Genomic DNA, 22,711 nt, shown 5'->3' with positions numbered 1-22,711 from the left:
ATTTTCCTTATGCTAAGAGCTCATTGGCTCTGTGTGCATGAGCCCTTGCCATCACAGCACAACACATGCTCCAGAGGCTGGGCAGGCCCAAGGACCAGGATTTGGCATTGGTGGGACTCCACACCTTTGTATTTGTAGCTGACTTACAGCTGCACACTTCAGACTGCAGGCACAAATGTTAGAATTATCCTGAAATAGCATGTAGAACGTTCTGAATGTCACCCAGAGGTAGTTTTCCAGTAAATCTGGATGCAAACTCCTGCTGCCCAGAAAGGAGGATGGTGCAGAGTCCCTGTCCTTCAGGAGCTGCCAGTGAGCTGTGCTGGATGGGGCACAGGAGCAGATAAAAACATTTGACATGGTGCATGAACATGTGTTCTCTGTTCATGTGTCAAACACTTGTACGTCAAGTTTCAGCCATGCACGGCCACAGATGCCCACTTCCCTTTGAAGCTGTTTCTTCCAACAGAAGGGAGGTTATATTGTCCTCTGAAATTATGTATTTCAGTGTCTAATCATACTAGAAAATGTGCAGATATTGTTGAAAAACATTGACTATTTAGGTGTAAGTTTTTTCAGAGCATCATACTAAAATTTTTCAAATGATGCACAAACTATTTTCTGAACCCCTGCAAAAAAATAGTTCACTTAAGGGTGTTGCATATGCTGCTGTAATCTTGTTTATACTTTTAGTTAAATAGATACCTAACTCAGTCTGATATTTAATCAAGAAGATAATCCTCTCATCTAGTTTCTTTATGAAAAAAATGATGTCTGCATTTTTAATATCACTGGTTTAATTTTGAACTAATGCTGAATTTAGTGTCAGCAAAACATTAATATCAGTGATCTTAAACTAAACCAGCGCTACAGTACTGTCAGTTAAATGAATATTTCATTTAATATCTGATTTGATATTGATGATGCATTGTTCTAAAGGTCTAGGACATATTTGATAGTCACGAAAAGAAAAATAATAAAAGACTATTGTGAAAATGGGGTTTGGGTCAGTCATGCTTGACAAGCACAAAAGCATTTGACTTTTTTTGACCTTTTTAGAAACATAGTTTTCTGAAAAGAAGAGATGACTCAATTACTCTTTATAGCAGGCAATAAGAAATTGTGCCGGTGACCATGAACTTGTGATTTGATCCAAATCTGTATTTTCAGAGGTGCCAGGGCTCTCTAAGATCCCTCAGGCCACCTTTTCCCAGCTCCATCACCACTTCTCCCTGCAGGGCGCAGTTAAATACCCAAGGGCAGCTTTGTTCTGCAAAGCCACTTTTGCAAAGGCTTTGCTGGGTGTTTGGGTGGGTGCAGCACGGGTGGTTCCTGCCTGGCTCTACCCTTGCAACCCTCTGCCTCTTTTGTCAGGAAAAGCCCCGCATTTCCTGCGGCTGCAGAACGTGGAGGTGAACGTGGGGCAGAACGCCACCTTCCAGTGCATCGCCGGCGGGAAGTGGTCACAGCACGACAAGCTCTGGCTCCAGGTAAAGCAATGCCCTGCTGGGTTGTTTTTTTTTTTTTTGTGGTTAATTTGGGGCTTTCTTTGCTTTTGCAAGTGAAATAAATAGCTAGAGAAAGATTGGTGGTGAAGCAAAATGTTTTCATCAAGTTCCTTTGAAGAATTGCTGTGATTTGCTTATAGGTGAGAGTTGAGCTGACAAAGCATGGAATTAGGAGACAGAAAAAGGAAAAAATGGCCAGTGACAGCAAAATTCTGGTTTCAAACAAATGCCCATGTACCTGTAAACACCCAGCCATAAAGCAGAAGAGAGACGAAGTTCTCTTCTGCTTTATTATGCCATCTGCTTTCCTTTCACCTTAAAAATGTTCTCAGCCCAGAGTCAGTGATAATTGTTAAGAAGGAAATCTCCAAGGCCTGAAATTACTTACCTGGATGGGTAAAATAGGCAAACCCAGTTTGCACCCTGTTCTTCTTGCTCCTAGTTTCCCTTGGCTGTGTTGACAGCAGATTTGTTCTTGTTCCTTTTAGTCACTCACTGAAAGATCAAAACATTCCCTCACTGGATGTCTTGCAGCATCCTGATCAAACTTGTCTGGGTCCTGCCCTTCTGGTGGGTGCAGGAAAAACCTTGGGAATTCTCTGTCAGTGTTAGAATTGACATCAGCTCCAACATCAGCACGTGGGGTGTGTGTTTCCCAGTGAAGGACACAATAATTTCTCCTGCCCCTTGAATTTCTCTGATATATGAACACCCAGCATTACCATTCCAGAAGCTTTTAAAATTGTTTAATTCCTAAATGTTTAACTCCTAAAGAAGTTGAGAGGATTCTTGTTGCATGTGCACAGGACCAACATAATTTGGAGAACACAAAAACCAGTCCAAAAGTTTTATTCTCAGCTTGGAATGGATGTCACTGAGGTTTTGATCACCCCGTAGTTGTAACATCAGGGGCACACAGGAAGGGGTCTTTGTAGTCAAATAATTACCAGATACTATCAAATTTTATAATTGACTTCAGGCATTTTAATAAAATTTTAAAATAACATTTTCAAATCTAGCTTAAATCAAGGAATTGGCTTATTTAATCATAAAAATTAAAAATAGTACTGGGAAAAAGGCTTAAGTTGGTGAGACATGTAGTTGGCATTATATAAAAATGATTTTATATTCAGTGACTATGGTCTCATCACCGCTGTTCTTCTAAAAATTACATTTTTAACTTAAATTTATTTACCTATGGTGTATGTCTAGCACCCACTAAGATATATTTTTGACTTATTTTATCTTTTTTTGGTTCTTTCATTAAAATATCTCCCCAGTTACAATTAGACGTGTGTGAAAACAATTCTGACCTGCAGCAATATAAACCTTTGCCTGTGAGAAGTAGAGCTGGGGAAGAAGGAATTGTTATTGTTAATGAAAACCTGCTTTCCATTCTCTAAAACTGCAACATTTAATGAAAATAGCCTTGGAAACACCCCTAAAAACTGTTTAGTGGAAACTGCCAAAATAGCAATGTGCTTTCTTTAAAATTCCTAATAAACTGGACAAATGAGCAAGTTGAGGTGTTTATACTGTGAAGAACAATTTCTGGCTAATTCTTCATCTGTCCTTTTTCCAGCTGGAAAAATGTGGTCTGGCATTGGTAGAGAGGTTTATTGGGGAATATTGGATATACAAGGATGTCTGCTCATCCAACCAATTTATTTAAATTGGTCCAGAATCAGAGTTTTGCATCTGAAAAGGCCAAATTTACAGAATCTGTTAATTTGCAGTATTTTCCAGGTGAACAAAAAGCCTTCAGCTGTTGTGTTTTCACATCCAAGATGGGCCTCTATTTACTCTGGGTGGAATTGCACAGTGGCAGGCAGAGCTGCCCCTCTGCAGCCTTTGCAGGAACCAATCTTAAAATCATGGAATATCCTGAACTGGAAGGGACCCCCAGGATCACCCAGCCCAGCCCCAGCCCTGCACAGACCCCCCAACAACCCCACCCTGGGCACCCCTGGCAGCGCTGTCCCAACGCTCCTGGAGCTCTGGCAGCCTCGGAGCCGTGCCCATTCCCTGGGGAGCCTGGGCAGTGCCAGCCCCTCTGGGGAAGAACCTTTCCCTGATCTCCAGCCTGACCCTCCCTGGCACAGCTCCAGCCATTCCCTGGCTCCTGTCCCTGTCACAGAGTTCCTACTCTGACCAAGCAAAGTGTCCTCAGTGTCCTGCCCCTCAAATGAGTTCCCTTCCAGACACTTTACCCTCTTTGTATCCTTAGAACCCACCAAAAGTCCAGATATATCTCAAATATTAAATAGAAATACAAACTTAAATATATCATAGAATCAGAGGTTTGGGTTGAAAGGGACCTTAAAGCTCATCCAGTGCCACCCCCTGCCATGGGCAGGGACATCTTCCACTGTCCCAGGCTGCTCCAAGCCCTGTCCAACCTGGCCTTGGCCACTTCCAGGGATCCAGGGGCAGCCACAGCTTCCCTGGGCACCCTGTGCCAGGGCCTCTCCACCCTCACCTGTGTATAAGAATATTTAGAGCCCAGCTCACACAGCCCTGTGGATTTCCTGAGGGAATGGCTGAATTCTCCCCTTGAAAAGCCGTGCTTATCCAAAACCTCTCCCAAAACATGAACACAGCGCTCTGACCACGTGAAGCACCCCAAGGAGCGACTTACACACGGATGCACCCACACATAACCCGTCTCCATCACGGCATTATTTCTCTCTGCCTCTGCAGCAGTGGAACGGGAGGGACACAGCCCTGATGGTCACTCGAGTGGTCAACCACAGGCGTTTCTCAGCCACGGTCAGCGTGGCCGACACGTCGCAGCGCAGCATCAGCAAGTACCGCTGCGTCATCCGCTCCGACGGCGGCTCCGGCGTCTCCAACTACGCCGAGCTCATCGTCAAAGGTAGGAGCAGCAAAGCATCTTCGTGCACAAGGAGTGTCGTCTCCTGGGGGATAACTGTCTATAAAAACTGGCATTCTGTCGGGCCTTCTTTAGTTCGTGTTAAAATAAGGAGAAAGGGTGAAAGTGGCGTGAGTTTAAGTTGGTGTCTTGAGTGTTTGAATTAAAGCTTTGGACACGGCCCTCTTTGTAAAGTTTTCTTGTAAAATATAGTGGCTGTGGAGACTTTTACTGTAGTCAGCTGAATAGTTTGGCTGTCAATCAGCTTCACAAGCTGCTTTCCTTTCCAGTATTTTATCAGGCAGAAATAATCTTGTGGTGGAGCATTGCATGTCAGCAGAGACTGTTCAAGGCTGCTGGCAGTAAATGCTGGGATTGATTCTGCTGACGCCCTGAAGTCCAGAGTAGAAGCATCAGTAGTTCTTGAAGGGTATTTGGATTTTAGCCATATTAATTACCATGATTCAAGAGTCTGACACATGCAAGGTGTGTCTTAATCTCACCTTCCTGAGGCAGGTGAAGTGCTATCCTCTATGCTGGGTTCTCATTTATTTTTTTATTTTTTAAACCTACCTTGAGCTGCACCACAGGAGTGCTCACCGACTCTTAGGTGGTGAGCTCAGATGGTGGCTGGGTTGTTCCTGAGGTACTCTGTGTTTGGGGTGAGAGGAATTTGAAGTCTGGGTCTGCTCTGAGGATGTAATTTACTGATTTAAATGGAGGGTATGAAAACAGAGGGCAGCTGTAGAAACGAGATCAGATTGTCCACTGAGCTGCTTTCTGCCAGCTGATCTGTCCTTTGGTGATCAGATGCCTCTGTTGTGCCTTGCAGTGTTGTGTGGTGCAGATGTTTGGACCACACAGATCACAAGGAGAATACTTCTGCTGGATGCCAAGTGCTTTTCATTCCCACACAATGATCTTGTATCTTGTTCAAATCTGGGGGAATTAACTCATGACTAAAAGGGGATTGAGCTGCCAGGAGTGGTACACCTAGGATTGTACCACAGCTAAACAGAGGGAAAGCGGCTTTCCAGGGCAAGCAGCTATCAGAGCATTCCTGGCTCATTTAGGTGCCTGGAATTCACAGAATCACTGGGTTGGAAGAGACCTTCAAGATCGTCGAGTCCAACCCAAACACCTCAACCAAACCCTGGCACCCAGTGCCACATCCAGGCTTTGTTAAACACACCCAGGGATGGGGACTGCACCACCTCCCCGGGCAGCCATGACACAACTTTATCACTCTTTCCATGAAAAGCTTTTTCCCAATATCCAACCTATATTTCCCTTGGTGCAGCTTGAGAACTTCATGTTTGTTGATGCAAACAGGGAAAAAACAATAGAAGAATAAATTAAAACCATGAATGGCTGGATGTCCATGGAAATATGCTGATGGCTTAATTGCTGGATTGCTCAGCAATGCACCCACCTGGAAGGAACTTTACCAGGAACAAAGTGTTATGGGAAGGTCCCACCCTGCTCCTCATCCCTGATTAGGAAGCAGGTGAGGTTAAGTGGCTCATTTGAGGTCAGTTTGGTGCCACACTGGGCTTCCAACCAGCCTGACTAATTTTAGTGTGAATAATAGCAAATTTGTAATGCATGTGCACAGGCAGAAATGAAAGAAAACTGAAATTGTTTAATTCTGAAGAGATGATTATTGAATTGTAATAATGTGCTTGAGCATACATTCAATTAGCCTGTAATTGAGGTTTTGCTCAATTGATAGTCCTGCTCCTAAACCTGCTAAATCCAAGCTAAATCTCTGCTTCTCATGTGCTTTGTCCTGATCAGAGAAACATAATATCACAGGGTGTTTCTTCAACAAAGATTAAGATTTAAAAGTGTGTCTATGTCATCTTTTTAATTGAAAGATCTGTTTGCTTCCCTATGCATAAGAAGTTTTATTGGAGTATTTAGAGCAGAAAATAGTTTACATTTCTCAATATTGAATAAAAAATTTTGGTAGATATCAAAAGAGAAGTTTTACTTTGAAATGTGCATACTCCTAAACCCCAAATTGGGCAGTAAATACCTGTTTCAGCAAACTGAATGATCAGTGAAATTAAACACACCACCTTAATTGTCTGTGGGCACCTTCACTGACAGCAATGTATTATTGAAAAGAAATTACTGGCAATTTTATACAAAAGAATATAACAGTATTAGTTCCAAATTATTCTGGTATGTTTAGTGGCAGGAAATACATTTGTAATTTTATGAAAATGCTGCTCTCTAGTCAGCTATTTGCTGCATGTGCTAATGCTTCTCTGTCTTCTGGCTTGAATAAATGACAATACATTTATTCTTCTCTTTGCACTCTCCAATCATAATAGCCAGGAAAACCTATCATTTCCATCTGCCCCCCTTGCCATCCTTTGGTGCTCCAGTGGAAATAGCTCCTCTCTATTTCTTCTCTCTCACATATAGTAATTTAATACAATTTTGTACAGGGCAGTTTAAAAAAACCCCAGAGATTCTCTGTCTCACTACACTGCTCACACCTGAATGGAACATTTCCTGCCTGTAATTTTCTTTTAAGTAAAAGCTGTGTGGCAGTTCCTTCTATTCTGAACAAAATGTAGGCCTTGCTTGTATAAAGATTGTTTAAAATACTGTGGGAATTGGCTAGAATTTTATTATTTAAGGTTTGTATTAATGCTGGTGTCCTTCCAGCACACTTGTCACATTAGGTAAGGCTGTGGATAACATTTTAAACTCTGTGGGGGTGTATGGAAGACTGTTTGCTGTTGGTTTTTTATTCCTTGGTCCCTTTCAGGAACTCTGGATGCCCAAATTAATCACTCAATATATCAGAGCTGATAAACAGGGAATATTACAGCATCTATACCACATTTTTATAAGCCAGTTTTTCTGAGGTTTTCACTCTCCAGAAGCCTCTCAAAATGAGTTTCCTGCTACCTGTTGCTACCCTAACATCCTTTCAAGGCTCTTTGCATTTTTGTGGGGTCTGTTCTGCTACTCCAGGGGTAGGAGGAGCCTCTTGAGCCTCAGCCCAGCCTCTCCACAGACCTCCAAGTGGATGTTCTAGGTCTCTTCAATTTTGTGTTAGTTGATTTTCAAAGTGTTTGGCTGGAAAAATAACCTGTCTCTTACCTGAGAGGCTTTCTGTCATCGCTGTGATATTTGGGACAGCTCACTTTTGCTTTTATCAGGCTTTTATCAGTCACAGGAGGAGCTGATGCCATGAGTGGTACCAGAGGGAGAGGTGGGCTCCTTGTCAGGGTTGTTTATCATTCTCTCTCTGGGTATTTTCTGGTGTGATGCTCATCACTGTAATTCCACCATCTGTTTATTAACTCACCAGGTACACACTGAAATCTGCTTGAGTGATTGAGTCTCTTCCTAAAAGCAGGCACCAGAATTTACAAAATAGAAGTAACCCCAAAGCACAAAACAAAGGAAAACAGCATAGACAAAAGCACTAAACAATGAACCGAATCAAAAAAACCTGTCAAATTGCTGGAGTTGAGATACTCGGGTGTGAAAAACATGATAAATAATTTCCTATTTAAATAAATCCTTATATGGAATCTTCTCCAGTATGAAATACACTGTGAAAAAATTCAGATATACAGTTCTAAGACAGACTCATCAAGAAGAAGGTCTACAGGTATTTTGGTCTCTCAGTATTTATTACTAGAGCTGACTCCAGAATAGTTTCAGTTAAATATCCAACAGCAGGAAGTCCCACTAGGAGAAAGAATTTTCTGGAGCTTAAAAGCCATAAGAAATGAAAACATCTTTGTTGTTGAGCTGAGGCTGATCTTGGGCTGGAGGTGGTTCTAGAAAAGTCACATCAGGCTCTCCATTGATTTCCTTACAAACAAAAAGTTCGGTGTGGGCATGGAAGTGTGTGATCCATGTGTGTGTAACACACTCTGGAATGTGTTCCTGGGATGAAGAGAAAGTTCCATGTAATCATAGAGGAGACTCACCAACTGCAAAGTTTTTCACTTCCTATGGAGCTGTTATGGAGAGATGTGATGAATATGAAAAAGACCCTTTAAATATTTACTGTATTGGGTTTTTTTCTTTTTTTTGTTTGGTTTTTTTTTGGGGGGGAGGGAGGGTTAGGTTTGTTGTTTTTTGGTTGGTTGGTTGGGTTTTTGTTTGTTTGTTTGGGATTTTGGCTTTTTGTTTTTGTTTGGTTTTTTTTAATGTTTTCATGCCTGATACACAGACAGTTCTATACTCTGAGATACTCATGCCAAATGTGCTCATTAAAATGGACACAACATCCTTGCCATCATGGGGTGATATAAGCTCTGCTGGTGATGCTCAGGTCCCCATACTCCACCCAGGAGATGGGGTGTGAATATGAAAAGTAGGTTCAGTATTGGAACTGTCCTCTTTTGCCATCAGGGTGGCTGGAAGACCACGTCCCTCTGTCCCTTAGAACTCTTTGGGAGACAAGCTCAGCTGTGACACGTCTGGTTTAGATTTTACTGCTAAAAAAAGCATTTTTCCCATGTGCATTAATAAGCAGCTGGCAGGAGTGAAGATTCCTATCTGAATTTATCAGGGTCATCCAGATCACAGAAGTTTCTGGGCACGTCTGAATTCATCTGCCTGAGTTCTGCACATTAATCAAGGCCCTCAAAGCTACCAGCCTGTGAGCAGGAGTCACTCCCTGGCTGGTGCTCCCAGCAGTGTCAGGACACTGATAATGAGGGCTCCCTTGGGCTGCCTGCTCTCTCTTTGCCTCTTTCCTCCCAGTTTGCACAAGCACACTATGTGTCCAGTGCTGTGCTGTGCTGTGCTGTGAGGAGCTGAGTTCAGATCTGCTAAAACACCCAGTGATGCAGCTCTGAGCACTACACCCAGCCTGGGAGGGGCATCCAGGCTGTTTGTGCTGCCTCTGAAATATCTGAATGAGGGAGAGTGGCTCTGTCATTAACAGAGTGTCTGGAAAAGCCACTTCTGCCTTTATTTCTTTGCTGTCATAGTGGTGTAGGGAATGTAACAATCCCTTTGTTGGTGTTAGCTGGTAATTACCTGAACTTGTCACTGCTCTGTTTAATTCAGTGCAGCTCAGCAGCTGTTGCTTTAACTCGGTTTTAATCATGGGGTGGGTGTGTGGTAAGAAAAGAGGAGGCAAAGAAATTACAAGCACTCCAATTTTTCTTCTTTCCATACAACTTCATATCTGTGAAGCCAACGAAGGAGATGCAAGACAAAGCTGTTGTATTGTAGATTTTCAGTAGTATGAAACATGAGTCCTCTCAAAAGGAAATATTTCCCTCCCCTTATGTTTAACTTCCAAAACAGAGCTGGGAAATGAAGCCATTTCCTTGAGGAATGATAAATGTGCAGTTTATAGAATGGATCCAGTTGTCAGCATTGCATCCAGTGCCACACAGACCTGCTGTAATGGTCCAGAATATGTTTGCTGGTTTCTCTTGTTCATATTAATCAACAAGAAATATGTTTATATTTGTAAACAAACACATTTAGGAGGAATACAAATCCACAAGGGGTACAAGTTAATAAGCTAATGGTGTATTCTCAATTTAATCTATATTTTTCCCAACTGTTTTTTTTGTTTCTCTTCAGCAATCTTTTTGTTCATCTGTAAGGTGAGCAGGGAGCACTCAGGGTTTAAACTTGACCTTGTTTCTAACAACCTGGGAAATGATAATGGCTCTCCTATCACACCACTAAATACATGATATACATGCAAACTTTTTAGTTTCTAGTTAGAATTATTAAGGAGGTTTAAGGCAACTACATAGAGATTAACTCAGGACTGTTGATGCTCAGAAAAGAACATAAAATACAAAGAACACAGGCCTTTGCTGCCTGGAAGTGTCCTTGCAGAGAATGACCACCAGATATGTGCCATTATCAAACAAACCTGGCAGCTTTTCATTCTTTGTTCCTTTTTAAAGTTCAGATTTCCATGCAAATTGATTGTTAATGATGCTCATGTGACATTAAAATTCAAAATTACACTTTTTTTTTTTTTTGCTTATGACTGAACTTAAAGACTTAGCAAGAAAGATGAGTCACATTCATTGTTAACTCTCCTCTGCTCATCCTTCCTCTGCATGCTTAAAATTGTAGGGAAGTTATTAATGGGCTTGTCCTGAAAAATAGGATCTAAAGCTGTTCCTAATTTATCCACTCTGTGGTTACAATGTTGTTAACTGCTTTCCATTCAAGAAAACTCCATTGAAGTGTCATCTGTCACCATTCATGGATGTTGGTGAAGATTCTGGGATGGTTCAGGCAGAATTGGGCATTTATGGGATGTAATTGTTGAGCATGAGCTGTTACCTCAGCAGGGCAGGAATACCCCTTTTGCACCAAAATCTACTTCTTTTGCAGCAGAAAAAACAAACAAAAAACCCACGCCAACAACAACAAAAAAATCCAAAAAATAATGTGTTTACTTGATGTGAAATGCAAGCTAAGATGCACCAGATTTCTTAGTAAGAATGGGTTATTGTTAGTACGAGAATCTTTAATAATAAACCTACAAAAAAAAGGGTGTATTTGCAATACAGTGTGACCTGTAGATCCCATGTGTGTGGGAAAAAAACAATTAATTTCCACAGAAAAGAGAAGACTGTTTCTGTAGATGCAAATACCTAAAGCCAATGTGGTTACTGGAACTTTTAAAAATTTTGCAGCACCAGGTGCTAAAGAAGCTCAGATACTGATCTCTTTCAGGCATGCAGTATTTCCTCCAGCTAACAGGCTTTGTGCAAAATCCTACATTTGGACACTGTAGGACACTGAACTAAGAAGCTGAACAGATCTCTTTCAGGCACGCAGTATTTCCTCCAGCTAACAGGCTTTGTGCAAAATTCTGCATTTTCTGTAGGACACCAAACTAAGAAGTTGAACATTCACCTGTGGAAGGGACAACTTCTGCCCTGAGCCAGGTGCTGATGAATTCCCAGCTGTCTTTGCTTGGATTTGAGCATTCATTTTTTGCTGGCAGCACCCTGTGAGTCTGCACAGTGCACGGTTGGGTTTCTTAGGATGTGTGAAACATATGCCCAGAGTTTATTTTTATTGTTTTTAAACAAACTGCAAGGCAAGATATAAAACAGTTAAAATTATTTGTTGTTTCTTTACATTGTCCTGACTTACTTAGCTTAGCTTTCTTTTGTTTTGTACATCTTGGAACACTTTGGATTGTGGTGAGGTTTAACCCCTCGTTAATCTCTTGCTTCTTGTGGGTGTTCATCCATCAGAGATTCCAGGTCTGGGTGCCACACACACTCTTCTCCCTCCTGCCAACACACCCCTACAGACTCTGGAAGTTTCACCTCCTCTGCTGGTTTAGAGGCTGGCATTTACAAGTTGAGCCTCTAATCCTGAAGTAAAAAAGGTTGAAAGTTCACGAGGAAACAAATGATGGGAGCTCTGTAAACACTTGACTGATGATGGGGCTAAGGATACTGGCATTAAGGCAGCTCCAGAATCTTCTTAGCTTCCAATCTGGGAGCTGGCAGAAGGCTTTTGGAGTCTGTCAGTGGTGCTGAATGGAGACCATTGCAGGAGTTTATATCAGGAATTCAGGTGAATGGGATTTTTAATGTGTGCATAGCATTTAGCTCTGAATGCTGGAGCTGAGCTGGTTTGCTTTCCGAGGCAGTGTGACTGAACTCCAGGGAGCTGATGATGTTTGCATTTGTCCTGTCTGAATGAAGAGATTGAAGAGCCTGTTGCAGCGTTAAGGAAAGAATGATCACTTGGAAGTTAGTTCACTGAGACTGTGAGACCAGGAAACAGCCAGAACTGCAGCTTGGAGTGGACACATTGCAGCCCTCCTTTTCCATCTCTACCCAACTGAAGAATGCTTTATTTTTCAAAGCAAGTAATTTCCCAGCATCCATTCAGCTGCAAGCTGATGAAATACTCTTCTCATAGAACCATGAACAGCCAGAACTGCAGCTTGGAGTGGACACATTGCAGCCCTCCTTTTCCATCTCTACCAAACTGAAGAATGCTTTATTTTTCAAGGCACATAATTTCCCAGCATCCATTCATGATGCAAGCTGATGAAACACTCTTCTCATAGAACCAACCCCTCAGACCTTGGCACTGCTTTCCAGCTTTGCTCTGATGTGCTGATTTTTTGCCATGGTGAATTGCTCTGGTACTGGGAGACTGCTTCAAGTCACACCCTCCCCATCATCCCTGTCCAGCTGTGACTTCTAAAACTGCTTAAGATCTAAGACTTGCTGAGCAATGGGGTGATGGTTACAGCAAATCCTGCAACTATTTTATTAATTGGTCTAGGAATTTGAGAAGGAAAACCCATAATATGATGTTTCCTAGCTCCCAAAAGTCCACACTGCCTGTTGAACAGATGCACTATTACACCTTCAAGGTGAGCAGGAATGGTTTTAAGCTAGAGAGATTTAAATTAGATGCTGGGATGAAATTCTTTACTCAGAATGTGCTCAGGCCCTGGCAGAAGCATAATATGATGTTTCCTAGCTCCCAAAAGTCCACACTGCCTGTTGAACAGATGCACTATTACACCTTCAAGGTGAGCAGGAATGGTTTTAAACTAGAAGATATTTAGATTAGATGCTGGGATGAAATTCTTTACTCAGAGTGTGCTGAGGCCCTGGCAGAGGATTCCCAGAGAAGCTGGGACTGCCCCTGGATCCCTGGAAGTGCCCAAGGCCAGGTTGGATGGGGCTTGGAGCAGCCTGGGATAGTGGAAGGTGTCCCTGCCATGGCAGGGGGTTGGAATGAGGTGAATTTTAGGGTTCCTTCCAACTCAAAACCTTCTGTGATTCTGTGATTGTGCTCTGCTCTGGTGCCAAGACACACAAAACCCATCTAAAGAAATTATTCCAGTCCTCTTTCTCCTTTTTTTTCTTAACAGGTTTCTCTCCAGTGCATCTCTTGCCTCTCTCTCTCTCTTTCTCAGCTGGAAACTTTCCATCAGTGCTTGTTTGCATGTGAGGAAGATGCAAATAGCTGCAAGACTTGGGCTCTCTCTGTTTGGATCCCATAAATCAGACTTTGCATATGCTTTACTGTCCTATTTGTTACCCTGCAGCTACTACTGACTTACATGACAGACTACAACTTACAAACTCTTTGTTCCCTCAGCAGGGTACAGACACAAATTAAAATGGAAGAGGTTTGGATTACTTCTACAATTTTCTCTTTTCTTCACGTTACACAAAACCTTATTTTGCTGCTGATGATGACTTTTTGACTGACACTTGTGAACACTGCTGACCATATCCTGCTGCCTTTTGATCAGCAGTGGGGTATTACTGAGTCTTCTGACCCAGATTGCTTACCAAATAGTGATTTATCACTATTTCCCATGATTCTGAGATTCAAACTCTAAATATAAACACTTTTGTGCTTGCTCTTACATTGTACTCTCCCACCTCCCTTTTACTTACTTAACCTCATCTGTGCTCTGCTTGAGGAGCCTTTCAAACTCTAAATATAAACACTTTTGTGCTTGCTCTTACATTGTTGTGTCCCACCTCCCTTTTACTTAACCTCACCTGTGCTCTACTTGAGTAGCCTCGTAGATAATTTGGTTTCACTCGTGTCAAGAATATGGTGCTTCATGGACAACCCAGAACTTTGGTACATTGATTTATTTGCATTTTGGTGAGGCCATTCAGAGCACACAGTAATAATTCTGCTTGTGGAAGGTTTTATGCTCATTGTTGTAGTCACAAACTGAACTGCTCTTGAGAATTGAAGTCTTGTCATAAACAAGTATTTTATATAAAATTATATATATATATATATATGTATAGCCACCAGGATTCCTTAAGACTGTTTCATTATTTTTTCTTACAGGATTTAAAAATGGAATGATTAGGAAAAATATATTTTTTTCTTCAAGATAGAGCTTTTTCCCCACATGCATGTTCCTCTCAAAGCCTGTCCAGTGGGACTTGATTCAGCATTAGTTGACACTGCATTTAGTCAAGGAGACTAAGGAAAATCATTCTGGTATAGAATTATCCTCAAATTCACCATAATGTCTTTATATCTCATCTTTATGGAATCACAGTAATGTTATAGTCTTTAGAGTGGGATTATTGGTGTTTCCTGAGCAAAAAGGGAATTTTAATAGCCTTCATTAGAGCTGTGGTAGTTTCATTAGGGACTAGGCTATTCTCTCCTCCAGGATTTACTTTCAACAGAGAGGATGAGAATTTTCTGTCTAGCTCAGCCTCAGGTGTAGCAGCTCTACACTCATAAGGAAGTTTTATTATTTTTCATATATCTCACTTCAATTACAGCTGTCATGACAGGAAGAAAAAAATGTTTAATCTCATTCGACATTTTGTAAAATGCAGGCCACAGAATTCACAAGTCATTCCTGCATCATGAGCACTGCTGTGTAAATAAAGCAGAGGAGTCTTCAAAAAAGATTGTGATTGAAAGGTTTTAAATTATAGAAAATCTCACCAGCCTTAGATAAGCTCTTTAAATACTTAATTATCTTCCCTGTGTAGCGTCTATACCTTATTTGAGTGGGATGTTTCCAGCTTTTGCAGCTAACAGATCTTAAGCCTTTCTTCTAAATATAATCAATCTTGAAGTATTGAATGTGAACCTGTATTGATCACAATCTTGGCTTTGTTTGGTTAATTTATGTGTCTTACGTGTCTTCATAAGGTCCCTTGTTCTGTTGAAGAACTGCTGTCAGTTCTGGGGAAAATATATCAATCTGGACTCTCAGGTATTTTTATGAAATATTTTCTTTTGTTTCCACAATGAATACGTTTCTTTACCCCCTTCGTTCTCTTTCTTGCTGTGGAATGGGGAAACCTTTAAGCACATGGATTTTATTAATATTTCTTTCCCCAATTCCAACACAAACCTCTTCAGCAGAGACAAGGAAAGGCACTATAAACATGTCCCACATGGTCAGGGAAAAGCACTTGTTCCATGAGCAGTGTTTCATGTGACAGGAGATCATTGCCTACATGGTGAACTTCTCCATCAAACAATAACAAATAATACACGAATTATTGAGAGATGACAGGAGATCATTGCCTACATGGTGAACTTCTCCATCAAACAATAACAAATAATACACGAATTATTGAGAGATGACAGGAGATCATTGCCTACATGGTGAACTTCTCCATCAAACAGTAACAAATAATACATGAATTATTGAGAGAGTATCCTGGAGACCCCACAAGTAACGAATGGAGACTGGATGGAAGTCACTAGTTTTCAGTTCAGATGTGGTTAAATGTAACATTATTTTTAATCAAACCCTTTTGGTGTCAGTCCCAAAAAGACATCCCCTGAGCCCACCCCAGAAGGGATTTCTGTGCCACAGAAAAGCTTTCACAGCTGGGACATGCAGGATTTTTTTGTGTGCTCCTGCACCACGTTTCTAGCCCTGCACACCGTGAGGGCTGAACTTGTTCCACAGCCCCAAAATGTGTGCCCTGGCATGTTAAATTTTGGGTATTTTGAGGGAACATGGGGACTCCTGCTGCACCTACTGTGCCAAGCCTTTGATCTGTACATGAGTGCCTTGGGAATGCTGTGGTGTTTTATCAACACAACTGTCCAGCAAAAATGAAGGATGAATGAAAGGATATTGTGTGTGACCTTACTGTTCTGAGAGCTCTGAGCTCCAGCCCTGTCACCTTTGTTCTCAACTCCACAGCAAGTGCTGTGGAATTCAGGAATTCATCCAGCAGGTGAAACTCCCAGATTTGCAGGGGGATTGTAATAAAAATTTTTTTTCAGAATTCCTTCTATTTCTCTTCGTATTTCTGCCTTTTAACTCTGACAGGAATAAAGCACAGAAAGTAGTCTGAGATCTGGCAACCAGACTGTCACCAGCAGTGAGCTGAGCTGCTACTTTGGCCATTATACATATTCTTTTGGAGTAAATGAGTCTCAGATTTTGTTTGGTGCTGTCTCTCCCACCCTTTTCCTTTCCTTTTTTTTCAGGAATAATGAATGGTAGTTTCAATCCTCCTCAATTTCTCACAGGCTCTGGAATGCTTTTTGTGAAATCCCAGCACCTACCACCCATCATTGCAGCTCTCAGGGTGAACAGCACACTGTGCAGCATATTGGAATTTCTAGCATTTATTACTGCCTCAAAATGCATTTTGTGAAAAAAGAAAGATCTGTTCTTTTTGGTGTAATACTGTGGAGTCTCTCTGAGGGAACAGCCTAAATCAAGAAGTATGTTTCAAGGCTGAGTTTTAAACTGGAAATAAACAGAGATACAGCCCAGGAGAGGGAAGGCTGGAAGGAGTGTTGAGGTCTGCAGGGTATTGTGAAACTCTCTGTATCATAAAAACCTGAAATAAAAAGAGAACTATTGAGTGGTAAAGAAAGATTCACCTTAACTCTTATCAGGCACTTCTGGTGTGTGTGCCTGCTATATCTGGGACATTAGATTACTAGGGCTGCTTGTACTACTGTTGCTGACTTTTTATGGGAGCTGTGGGGATTTTTGAACCAAATCCTGAGGTTTGCTTCATCCCTGGGGTTTTTTTATGTGGGCAGGGAGAGGAGGGCTCCTGTCACCAGAGGTATCACCAATTATCACCAAAGGGGACAGACAAAGGTGATACAGAGACTCCATCATCAGAAGGCATGAAAAGGCACTTTATTATTAGAACTCCACAGTTCTTATAGAAACAATGGTGGACATAAGACCCGACTGGCCTTTAGGAATCTTCTCTTACCTATTGGCCAAGAAGGGACAGCTCCTTCTTGTAAACATCTTTGACAAACAGGGATTGCCTGCCAGGTCCAGAGATTGAGATCGCAATTGTTTTAATTCTTTCTCTGAGCTTTCTCACAGCTTCTCACAGTTCCCAGGAAAATCCTGGGACATCTATGTCTCTCTCTGCTCGGAGGATATGTGATTACCCCAGGCTCCCAGCCGGAGTGATCCCTTCTGGTTAACATCTTGGGTTTTTGTTTGGTTTGATTTGGCATTTTTACATCCAGAATTTACTGATGCTTAGCAAAGGCTCTGTTTTTATCATTTAAGTTTTATTTTTGTTGCTTACATCTCAATAGGTTGCCAGCCTTAGCTGTGAGTTGTTTTTTTTTCCCTGTCAAGTTTGCCTTGATCATTTGGGGTAAGTGAACCCACAACCTGACCCTAAATGTGAGAGCTTCTTCTGTGGCTCACGGTGCTTGAGACAGAGCCTCCCTGGTTGCTCCAGCTAGGAGATAATCAGATGGAGTGAAACTGGGAGGGGGAAGAGCTGAACAGATGTATTTACTTGGAAAACACAACTTAGTGCTCACCATCCCAGCTGGCATATGAATAGACATATGTAAACCACGGAGTGTCTGTGACCTCTAAGCACATGAAAAACACCCCAGAATATTTTTACACTGCGTGCTCATAGGATTTGTTTAACTCTCTAAAGTTTAAGGAGCCTCAGAGCCATATTTACTCTCTGGCAGCTGAACTTACTTTAGGAGCCTGCATTTTACTCCTGGGATTTTTGGGATGGGGGATGTTGTAGAGGTTTAGCAGAGTTATATTTTTGCTTCAAAAGCAGGAATGAGTGGCACAGATGGATCAGATTTATCTGAGGTTTGAGCAGAAAAAATAAATTATATAAATAATAATCAACAATGGACTTGCTGCTTAGCTGAGCATGGCTTCCACGGTGTTGCTGCCAGGAACTACAGGAAAATAAACTTTCTAACACAAAACATGACCTGAATACCACGTGAGAGCATGAAGAAACAGCCTCCTGAAGTTCATACTGTGCAGCTGGGGAGGTGTTCTAATGAAAGCTATTTCAAATGGCTGTGTACAGTAAATTAGCAGCCTCCTGTATTTACTGCACTCAGTGGTATGTACTCTGCTGCCTGCTTGAAAAGCTGTAAAAAAGCGAGGATTCTGTCTTGGGTAAAACCATTGTAGGTATTTGTGTCAGCTCTGAGATTTTTATAGGCACCCGTTCCTTGCCTTTCTCATTAGCTGCTCTCCAGGGCAGCAGCTGGAGTGACAGCTATAACGTTATCCACTCACAGACACCTCTGCCCACATCAAAATGTTTTGCTGCAGGTGAGGTGATAATTTTCCTTGCATCAATCAAACTTCTGTCAGTAAGATCAGACAAATGGCCCTCTGGTTCCTGCAGCATATATTTATCCTGTTTTCAATCTGAACAGGAGAAAATACAGTAGGTAATTCTGGTAGACGGGAATGGAGGAAATGACTAATAATTGGCCAGTAAGACACTTGCATTGATAGGGTTATTCCACAGTAGTGGAGGTTTATTAGCAATTCCAGCAGTGTGAGTCCTTGTATGGATGCTGCACTATTGATACCTGTGGCTTTATATGTGTTTTTGTGGAAAGCAGAAGAGGAAAGGCAGTTCATTTCAAAATTTAATGTTAATATTCTATGTAAAACATATATATCTTTAAATTTGTTTCTTCATTAGGCTACAGTATCTACCATGTTCTTTCTCTAACCGTTTGTGTCTGTTAACAAAACCAATGTTCCAGGAGGTTGTGTCACAAACTGAGAGCAAAAAGAAGTTCAGCTTGTCGTTGGATGAGTGAGATACTGTGTTTAAATCCTTGAGGAGAAATGGGTCAACTTTTATTATCAAACTGTGAAGTGCTTTGTGACAAAATGTGTTTAAGTGACACAAACCAAAACAAAGCCCAGCTCTGTACCTGAACAAAGCACAAAAGCATCAGTGTGGCACAGCTTTGATTACATCCCCGTGTTCTTCTTGTCCCGCTGACCCCTGCAGACACCACCAGGCTTTTCTCATCCTAGAAGCTCATTTTAGGAGAAAAAGCCAGCTATACTTGCCAGAGCTGGACTGTGTGTGTAGGGATTGGCTGCTGGAGCTTTGTGCTGGTAAAGAAACAGAACACTGAGCTCTTCCCTTCTGTTTTCTCCCAGGTTATATATATATTGAATAACCTTGTGGTTGTTCAAGGCTTGTCATAGTTAAAGAGAATCATTCTGGTTGGAAAAGCCCCCCAGGGTCACCAAGCCCAGCCTGTGCCCAGTCCCCACTGTGTCACACACTCCAGAGCACTGAGTGCCACCTCCAGATTCTTTGAACATCTCCAGGGAGGGTCTTTAGGGCTCCTGAAAGGAAAAAAACTCCTTTTGTGTGCACAGCAGAGAATCAAACTCTATTTGCTGAACTTCTGTAAATAGATGAGATGGGAGACAAAGTAAAAGGCAGCAATTATGGCAGTGATTGCAATTCTCCAAACAAACAGAAATTTGCTTGTTAGTTGGGAAAATGAGACATCCACCTGCCAGAGCTGAGTACCCAGAGCTGAGCAGAGCAGACCTTCCTTGGAGGAAGACTCCTGCTTTTCTTTGTCTGTAAAAGTGACTGAGGACTTGCTCTCTGAGGCTACTAAACGAATGCTCAAAATACCAGCACTTGAGATCACTTCATGTGATTATTTCTGATTATTCCTAGAGGGCTGTAGTTCTATGCCAGAGTAAACTTTAAATTATAGTGTATTTAGGGCAGTGGTTGCAGTTACCCAGGAGTACAAGCACAGGGAGATCCTGCCATGCTCTCTGTCATGTGCAAGTGCAAACATGCACTCTAAACCTGTATTTGTTAGCTTTTGTGAAGAACTGAACCTAGGGGACTTAATGTGATATTTAACTAAATGACTGTGATTGAGGCCCTGAGGCCAATGGCATAAAACGTGCCAGCATGTTAGGATCACTTACCTGAAATTATACCTCAAACAATTCATGTTAAAGGAGTTGTCTGATACCTTGGGAGGGTCTGCAGCCTGTTTTCTATTGCTGGTGTTGGTGTGTTCCTGTTTGGAAACATCCTGAGTTGAGAAAAAAAAAAAAAAAAAAAAAAAAGAAATGCATTTAGCAAAACTCTACTGGATTCCATTTTCAGGAAAATTAAAAAATACGAGTGTAATTAGAGGAATTAAATAATGAAGGATATGGAGTGGTAAATCTTACCTGAAATCAATATTCAGGAAGAAGACGAAATTTTATGGGATGTACACAAATGTGTTGGTCAAGTATCTGCTATATCAAATACAAATACAAATATCAAATACACTGCTCTGTGATCCCAGCAGGTAACCCAGTGCAGCAAATACACACGTGGATGATTTGTTTGAATATGCGGCTCAGGCACCCCCTACCCCTGTGGTAACAGGAAAATTCACTTTTTTGTTTAGTTTTCTGTGGTTCATTTGCACTGCAGGTTGTTTTGGGATGAGACCTTAATGAATGTCAGAGGACTTGGTTGGGTTTCTCAAATTTAGCTGTCAGTGGTCAACTTCTACCATCTGCAGGAATGGTGGCCATTCCTACTTCTGTCTATGCACTTAAATCCACCCTTTCTTGTATTCTTTTGCCCATCCACCAAACCAGAACTTCCCACTCTACTTGTCCTATCCTATCCTATCCTATCCTATCCTATCCTATCCTATCCTATCCTATCCTATCCTATCCTATCCTATCCTATCCTATCCTATCCTATCCTATCCACCTCTCCTTTTTTTTTTCCCAGTTCTTCCTACTTCCCTGTGCTTTGGTGCTGCTCCCCTATCCTGACCAGGAAATAGGTTTCTAATTCAGGGATAAAAGGATCAGACTTGGAGCTGAGAGTCCTTGATGTCCTTAGGGAGGAATTACTCTGTCTGGAGCTTTGTGCAGTCATATGATTAACTGTGTCAGGGAAGAATAAGTTCCTCTCCCCTGCCACAACTTGTGCAAAAATAAGCCATTATATCTCTACCTGAATCTCAAAGTTTTTGTGGAGTGGGTGACCCAAAAGGAGGCATTTTGTAGATGAATATTGCTGCCTGTTGGAGTCCCTGTATCATCAAGCCATGGGCTAAAACTGCTGGGCTGAAAAGGAGGCTTGAATTCAGTTTTTCCAAGTAAAGAACAGGCAGATGATTAGCACAGTGCCTGGGATATCTGGAGGTCACATCAGTTATAATCAATTAGTGTTTTATTTATCAGTTGAAAAAAAAACAGTGATTTCAAATGTAATTAGCAAAAAAAAAAAGCATTTCATGTTTTTAAACCCCAGGGAGTGCTGGTTTTGGACATGTCAAAGCCAGTTCATTTTTCAGATGATCATTTTGAACATGGCAACAAAGATTATTTTAGTGCCAGACACTTTATTATTCAGTGGTTAAAAAGAAACTTCTTGAAAACAGCTTTTTCTTTGTGGATTTGTGGTGCAAAAGAACCCACAGTAAACACCACTGCCATCTGTTTCAAAGAAGAAATGTTGGGCTATGAATGTCCTTGCAAAAGCTGAAAAGCTTTTTAGTAGCTAAAAATGCATAATTTTAGAATTTTTGTTTGATCTTTCATTGATTTGATTGCATTGAACCAGATGTAGGGTTTTTTTTTTCATGAAGAGCCTTCACCACATCCATGTGTACGATGCTTTGAGAAAATACATGGCTAGCAAATTTGGAGCTGATGATGAGGAGATTTGAAGATGCAGTGTCTCCCAGTTTTCTCAGCACTTGAGGAGGAATGTGAACCTGCTCTACCACCTATGATGAATGAGCTTGTTTGGCCAAACAGATTTTCTATGTGTTATGCTCATTTTTGCATCTGTTCACTCCCTTTCTTGTGTATTCACTAGGAAAGTAAAGGAACTTTGAGTCCAAAAATTGGTTTTTTGTTTCTCCCCCCAGGGAATGGGCATGGCCCCGAGGCTGCCAGAGCTCCAGGAGCGTTGGGACAGCGCTGCCAGGGGTGCCCAGGGTGGGGCTGTTGGGGGGTCTGTGCAGGGCTGGGCTGGGCTGGGCGATCCTGGGGGTCCCTCCCAGCTCAGGACATTCCATAATGATTTTTCTCTCTGAAGGAGTATTTCTCACTAAGAATTGCCATGTGAATGGAGCAAAAGCTGTGTATAGACCAGAACAAGTGAAACTTCTGCATAGGCTGGGAGCTGCAGATATAATCAGGAATGCTTTTATGTATCTGGAAACAGTGTGTTCCTCTAAAAGCTTGCTAATTTTATTTTTTAAAGGGAACATAAATATCTGACTCACTCTCCCATACGTCTGCTGTTCTTCTATAGAAAATGCCTTTGCTAACAATACTTGTGGCTTGTCTTTTTAATGACTAAACAAGGATTTCTGAATAACAACCATCAAGCAAATTAGTAGAGATCATAAATATCTATTTTATTAATCCTGATAAAATATGCTGTAATTCCCCTCTCTGATTCAGTCCTTTCTTTTATTGATAACTTCTGAGGAGGCTGTGCTCACAGATCTGCCTGGCCTTTCTAATCTTCTCTCCCAGACTGACAAGTCACACTCCTCTGGGGAAGGATTTGAGTTCTCATTC

At 41.6% G+C, this 22,711-nt stretch overlaps 1 protein-coding gene across 10 annotated transcripts in view; it reads left to right on the top strand.

The window, feature by feature from the left end:
- PTPRT (protein tyrosine phosphatase receptor type T) overlaps positions 1 to 22,711 on the top strand; it is a 452,765-nt gene that overhangs the window by 177,405 nt on the left and 252,649 nt on the right. For all 10 annotated transcript variants that reach the window (XM_039728161.1, XM_039728157.1, XM_039728164.1 and 7 more), the window contains exons 5-6: positions 1,375 to 1,490; positions 4,209 to 4,383. In XM_039728161.1, coding sequence (XP_039584095.1) covers positions 1,375 to 1,490; positions 4,209 to 4,383 — 291 coding nt within the window. The remainder of the gene's footprint in view (positions 1 to 1,374; positions 1,491 to 4,208; positions 4,384 to 22,711) is intronic.

The sequence above is a fragment of the Passer montanus genome, unplaced genomic scaffold (genome assembly GCF_014805655.1).
Source record: "Passer montanus isolate IOZ18808 unplaced genomic scaffold, ASM1480565v1 scaffold64, whole genome shotgun sequence".
NCBI lineage: Eukaryota > Metazoa > Chordata > Aves > Passeriformes > Passeridae > Passer > Passer montanus.
Note: the sequence above shows the minus strand (reverse complement) of the source record. Positions and strands in the feature narration are given on the sequence as shown.